The sequence below is a fragment of the Ischnura elegans genome, chromosome 9 (genome assembly GCF_921293095.1).
Source record: "Ischnura elegans chromosome 9, ioIscEleg1.1, whole genome shotgun sequence".
Taxonomy (NCBI): Eukaryota; Metazoa; Arthropoda; class Insecta; order Odonata; family Coenagrionidae; genus Ischnura; species Ischnura elegans.
This window is the reverse complement of record NC_060254.1, coordinates 114,555,666-114,562,531: the sequence shown is the minus strand read 5'-3', so window position 1 is coordinate 114,562,531 and position 6,866 is coordinate 114,555,666. Positions and strand designations below refer to the sequence as shown.

At 39.6% G+C, this 6,866-nt stretch overlaps 1 protein-coding gene across 1 annotated transcript; it reads left to right on the top strand.

Moving 5' to 3' along the window:
* Positions 1–359: 359 nt before the first annotated feature.
* LOC124165049 lies at positions 360–6,423 on the top strand. The gene is made up of 2 exons (XM_046542288.1): positions 360–699; positions 4,392–6,423. Exon 2 carries the CDS (start codon positions 4,486–4,488, stop codon positions 6,421–6,423), a length of 1,938 nt encoding a protein of 645 aa, XP_046398244.1. The 5' UTR covers positions 360–699; positions 4,392–4,485.
* Positions 6,424–6,866: the final 443 nt, after the last annotated feature.

Genomic DNA, 6,866 nt, shown 5'->3' with positions numbered 1-6,866 from the left:
GTACCCTCTTCGTTCATTGATATCTCTGAATACGACGGTTTCATTAGATGTTTTGCTTCTTCTGTAATTTGGCTTATAATAACTTCAATTTAGTTCTTGAAAGCCCATTAGGTCGTAGTAAAATTTTTGATAATTTACACAGTGACGTATCATTTCTTGCTGCTAATACTATTACTTTTCAGGCCCTTACGTCCCTTAATAATTTTTACCTCTTTCCAAATTCTATTTTAAATTTTCGCATTACGATTCAATTTTAAAGAAATGAAAGTCTTATTTCAAATTTCCTCTTCTTCCAAAGGAGACAAAAGCATTTTTTTCTTCTTTTTTGGTCATATTTGGAGTTTATTGCGCAATTTTCATGAATATAAGTAATTTTTTCTTGAAAAAATGATGTTAATATTGAGTTATTACATTTTTGTCATTATTCTCACGTAAAATTCTTGCTAAATATAAAATCTCATTTTGTTCTTTAAAATGAGACAATTCTAAATAAATCCCAGTTTGTTCGATTTATGTTGCACAATTTGAGTACAGGTTGCTAATACAGTTTCTTTTCTCTTGCTTTCATCCTTTGGAGTGATCTGGACCCATAACCTTGAGTGGTTTCGTGGACTCATCGCGGTAAAGTTGCATCATCACTCAGCATCCCAGAAGTTGTCATCCCTGGAAAATGTGTGCCTTACTTCAGTTGATTTAAAAGTATGGACTTTCTTAAGTAATCGTTCACCTGACTAGTTTTTTGTTCATATAGATATTCTATTTCCATGTCAATAAGTCTTGATAAGAATAATCAGCTCCCTTTTGATTGAATTATGCTAATTCTGATTATGATTACAGGTTACTGTACACATTTTATTCTCACATAACTTCCATGATGTCTTTTTGGAGTCCCTTATTTCATTTGAAATATTCTTATGCCGCCGTTAGTGGTTCTGACGAAATATTAGTTCACACAAGACCATAATTTTCTCCGCCGTATTAATATCGTTTTCCCATGCCCATTCATTCATTTCAATTAGTAAATCCTTTTCCTTTGCATATTTTAGATTGAAAATTACAACGGCGCATTGAAGTCGTTACGAGTCAACCGGAAAAAGGTGGCATTAGCTAACTTAAATCTACTCCAGCATCATAACTGTACGACCACCGTCGCACATGTGAATTCTCCCGTATGAAATCGCAGTACAGGCATCCCCCGAGTTACGTATGTCTCGACTTACGTAAATCCGTACTTACGTAAGCGATAACCGTATTTCAAATGATTACGTTAATTTTCGAATGCGAGCGCGAAGAAGTAGATATTCGCTCGTACAACCTATGGTAGAAAAAATATCGAATAGTTATAGTTTTTTCGTGCTAAAAATAACAAAGTGACCCATTTTTGTCATTCCTCGAAGGAAATTTCATTAATTTCTGTAGAAAAATCGCTTATAAATTCCAAGTCAGCAATCAACGTGAAAATTTGCAGTTCTAGCGATGGATGTGGTGGCGTATGTGGTTGCGCTCATTCCTGTACGATACAACTTGTTATACAGCAATCTCTGAAGCGCCAACGCAAAGGTTCGACTTACGTAAATTTCGACTTACGCATAGTCTGCCGGAACGCATCTCTTACGTAACTCGGGGGATGCCTGTATAGGGTAGTTTCCTATCATTATTTTATTGCCTAAATTGAAAGAATATTACTCCTGGAGTACGTATTTCACACTTTTAGATTTTTAAATGACGATATCTATTTTTCGCGATTAAATGAAAAGTGAAAAATTTCTAGCGCGCGAAAACGCGACGGCTAGGTATGAATGCTGGGAAAACCCCGTGTGACTTCGTTCCGGTTCCCGCTGCCGCACGTGAGGTGACCTTGGGGCGAGGCTTTGAGCGCTGATACGACGGAGGATGCTAGTAGGTATCAGAGTACCCTGCTAGCTGGTAGTGCTTGGCTTAAATATGGATTATTATTCCCCTATCAAACGAAGGAAACTTTCCGACCATTGGCAGTTATAATAGGTGATTATTAAGACACGTTTCCCTGAAGTCTGTGACTCATGCATGCATTGGTAATCTCAGACGATGTATAACTCCTATCTACTCGTACAGGAACTAGATCCCTGTGACGTCACGTGGAGTAGCATCGCATGGGCGCCAATCTGGCCTTTTTCAAATGCAGTTAAAGTCGAACATTGCCTTGCATTGCATTCATCTAAAACGGTACTTCTAAAATCAAATAATTTGTATATTATGAATAAACTAATGGTGGATAATTAATCGCAATCAATGCCTTTCGTTTTCTTTGTTGAAGGAAACTACCCTATTCCATGGCAACACATGATTTGGACAGCAACAGGGTGTGCGCCCGTAAGCAAGCGCTAAAATGATTCCAACTTGAAAGGAAGACGGTTGCCATGTACTAAGGGGGGAAAAAAGTATCCCCACATAGTTTGTGCCGCCACTATCGCTCCGCGGCTTCTTGGGTTTCCTTTCCAGTAGGCTGCTATTCTTTGGTGAATGAGGGAAATTCAAACAAGGCAAACCATTTCCTATATTCGTCGTCCAAATACGCGACCTACCACTGAGTCTCCCGCAACCCAGAGCGTGACTCGCGATGGACTCCTTATAGAATTGGGGCGAATTCGACGGCATCATGTGCGCACATTGGGAACGCTCCTCTGAAATTTCCTTCGCCTATCTCAACGAAACGATAAAAATCACCACGGGCCATAGGAATCGTTCTCTTAAGGTAAGCAAGACAGTCAAGGAGTATATTCGATGGGCCACGTATTTGAATGCAGGTAGTGCGTGAACCATCCTTATGACTTTTATTATGTATACGGTGAAATTACTTTTAAGGCTCAAAGGTGGAAAATTACTCCCTTTCTCAGACAGGGTTATAAGCTTTATTTTGGCTGCCTGTTGGGTGGCCAAGATAAAGGATGGGCTCCCTATGTGTTGTGTGGCACCAGTGTAGGGCTTCTTACTGGTTGGACTAAGGGAAAACGTCGTAAGGAATTTGCCGTCCCCATGATTTGGCAGATCATATTTCAATTTCAAAAATGAAAGGAATTACAACGAAGTCAAAATACGCAGTAAAATTCCCAGACAACTATGAATCAGCGATACTACCGTTCCCTCACTCCGAAAATTTACAAGCGCCGAAAGCAATGGAGTATGTTAATCTTATCCACATTAATTTACACTCATCAGTGCGGATTAATAAAATGGCTTTTGGGTATTTTTCGAACTTAAATTTTGCTCTAAATTAATGGAAATATTTAAACATTATCTTGTCCCATAGTTTACCCCGGAAATTAAAGAAGTTGTAGATGGAAAAAGAATGGAATCCAGAGGTGGTCACAAAAAATGAATCGCAGCATTCTTTGATTTTATTCTACGCCGTTGCTTGCTTTTCAAAAAAAAGTTGAGTCACACGAGGAATGTTCCGCGGCCTTTGATTTGGAAACTATGGAGATAACAAGAGGACATGTGTGGATCAGCAATTTCCATTTAGTTGGTTGTCAGGATAAACCAAGGATCCATTTAAAGGTTGTCAGGCCATCGTATAAAGATAGGATCCTGATGTGCACCACAGGGGAAATGGGATGTTTGAGGGAAAGTCAAACCTAAAGTTGCCCAAAGAATGTGCAGTTCTATGTTGCTCTTTCCCCAGTTAAAACCAAATAGAAATTGGATTGGGTAGATATTTTCACCACGGGTTCCAGTGATAGTGAGAGTGCAGGTGATCACGGTCATCGTCGAAGGTCATCCCTCTAGGATTTCCAATGCGGAATTGTTAAGTGACAACTGATCGCAATGACGATGAGCTCGCCTTTAAAGTAGGTTTCAGATAAATCGTGAGAAAAGCTCCCAAAATGTATTAAAGACTCTGTTTGGAAAACATGCAGATTCTAATGCTAATTTAGGAAGTATTTATTTAAAAGTAACTTATTAACACCTGGAGACGTTGTGTTTATTATATTGATCGAAGGGCGATTGACCGATTCTTTCTGCAGAATAGGAAGTGGCTTCGGGGTTTTTAGTCACAAGATGGTAGATTGTGTTGGAAGTTCGTCTATATTATCGCTACTAAATTGAAACATTAATAGTCTGGCTTCCTCAGAGCTTCCTGTCGCCCTCCAGGCAAGGTATTTTTAAGTTGAAAGTATCATCGACAATTTTGAGGTGGAAATAAATTCACCATAAGACTCTAACGGACTGCGAAAAGAATACACATTTCACATGAGTATACGCTTTCGCCAATATTATACGCAAGTCTCACTTTGTTATGAACTATAAAACATTACAGATGCACATCAGCTACCTTTCCATTTCACGGCATCGACTTTCCGAGCCGACGAAGTCTACAGTTTCACTAAAATACCTATTTCCATTTTTTTAAGTGGAGTCATGGTGTCCAAATACAAACGGAAAACCGAGCAGCAGTCCTGGGACCCTCAGACGATGCAATGAGCTATCAACGCCGTGAAAGATGGTATGCCAATGCAAACAGCTGCAAAAAACTTCAATGTGCCAAGAAACACGTTGAAACGCCGGGTTTTAAATAAAAACCAGCATGCTAAGGAAATAAACAAAGTTCTTGGCCACTACCGTCCTGTTTTTAATGAAGAACAAGAACAGCAGCTTGTACAACATCTTTTAGAAATGGAAGTACGTTTTTTTGGAATTACTGTACATGATTTGCGTAGTCTTGCATACAAACTTGCAGAGCAAAATAATATCCCACATAATTTTAACCATGAAGCAAAATTAGCTGGGAAAGATTGGGTTAGGGGCTTCAGACACCGCCACCCTGAAATGGTGTTGAGAGTGCCAGAGGCTACTTCGGCAGCAAGAGCCCAAGCATTTAACAAAGTAAATGTAACAAAGTTCTTTGATATTTTAGAGGATGTCCAAAAAAAACATTTATATCCTCCTCACAGAGTGTACAATGTCGACGAAACAGGTCTTATGACTGTCCGGACTAAATCGTCAAAGGTTTTTGCACTTAAAGGCAGACGACAAGTTGGCTCACTCACATCTGCTGAAAGAGGTGTTCTTTCGACATTTGTAGTTTGTATGTCAGCAGGGGGGACTTTTATACCTCCTATGGTCATATTTCCAAGGCAGCGGATGAAAGTTGAGCTCCAAGATGGTTCTCCACCAGGGACAGTATTTGCCTGCCATCCATCAGGGTGGATGCAAACGGACATTTTTACTCAATGGTTTGAGCACTTTTTACACTTTGCAAAGCCTTCAGAAGACGACCCTGTTTTATTGGTACTTGATGGACATGCAACTCACACAAGGAACCTTGACTTTATCGAAAAGGCTAGGAAAACCCATACAACTGTGGTTTGCATCCCCCCTCATTGCAGTCACAAGCTCCAGCCGTTAGACGTAGCGTTTATTGGGCCATTCAACACCTTTTATATTCAAGCAATTGAGATATTCTTGCGAAATAACCCAGGTAGACAAGTAACTCAATACCAAGTGTCTCGTCTTCTCGGGGAGTCATTTTTAAGTGCTGCTATTCCTACTGTTGCGGTTAAGGGATTTAGAAGGTGTGGCATAGTGCCAATCAACAGAGATGTGTTCACTGATGTAGATTTTGTTGCTTCTACCACAACGGAAATTCCCAATCCATCTCAGTTACACCCAACAGCTGACATTAATCAAGTTTTACTGGACCCTCATAAAGAAGGGCCTGCTGATGCCGATCCCAAGGCAAGTGCAACATCAGGGCCTGTTGATCCCGATCCCAATGCAAGTGCAACATCAGGGCATGTTGATCCCGATCTCAATGCAAGTTCAACCTCAGGGCCCACATTAGGTTCCGGAGACCCCACAACATTATTTGTTCTCGTCTCTTCAAGCCCAAATACCTCAACTAATGGATACCCATTAAAACGCAATGCCTCATCTGCATTAAGCTCCATGCCTAGTACCTCATCTGCTGTAAGTCCAACCGCCATACCCAGTACATCATTTGCTGTAAGCCCTCGAGAGATTATCCCGATTCCAAAAACAAACATCATCAGACGACAAAATAAGAGGAAAAAGGGTTCGGCTGCAGTTTTAACCTCAAGCCCTTACAAGACTGAACTTGAAGCAGCGAAAGCAGAAAAGGAATACAAAGAAAGACTGAAGAACATTAAACTAGAGAAAAAAGAAGAAAAAAAGAAGTTGGCAAACAAAAAAAAGAAGCCTGTCAAAGAGAAAAGGAAACCAAAAGTGGCAAATCGTGCTTTGTTTTTGAACGAATCAGATAGTGATGAAAGTGACGTGGATTGTTTGTACTGCCAGGACTTGTACTCAAAATCGAAACAAAATGAAGGGTGGATAAGGTGTTCGGGTTGCCACAAATGGGCACATGAAGCGTGTGCCGGGTGTGAAGAGGAGGACAATGAATTCATTTGTGACCTGTGTAAGTAGACTGCAAACATAAGACAAAAAATTCGTAAAAAGTTGTAAAGTCATTGTTAATTTTCTTATTTTCTACTTTACACGTTGTAAGACAATGTAATAATAACTAAATTTGTTACAATAGGAAATACACTTTGCTATTTAAAATGCATTTGTTGTATTATTTTTGACATCGGGCAAAGTGGCGACCCTGTGGCCATTTTGCCCTACCCCATCGGGCAAAGTGGCCATTTGGTTGGGTGTGACAAAAAAATTATTTTTATAAAAAGTAACTAAGATACAGGTAAGTATTATTTTTTTAAATGATTATAACTATATATGCTATCTTATATATAATTTTCATTTCTATTGAACAATTATAACTACTTTAAAAAAATAGTTTTCCTTAGGGTGGCCACTATGCCCACCCTTCCCCTACATTGTAGTTGCATACAAGTGAATGCCGTTCTAGG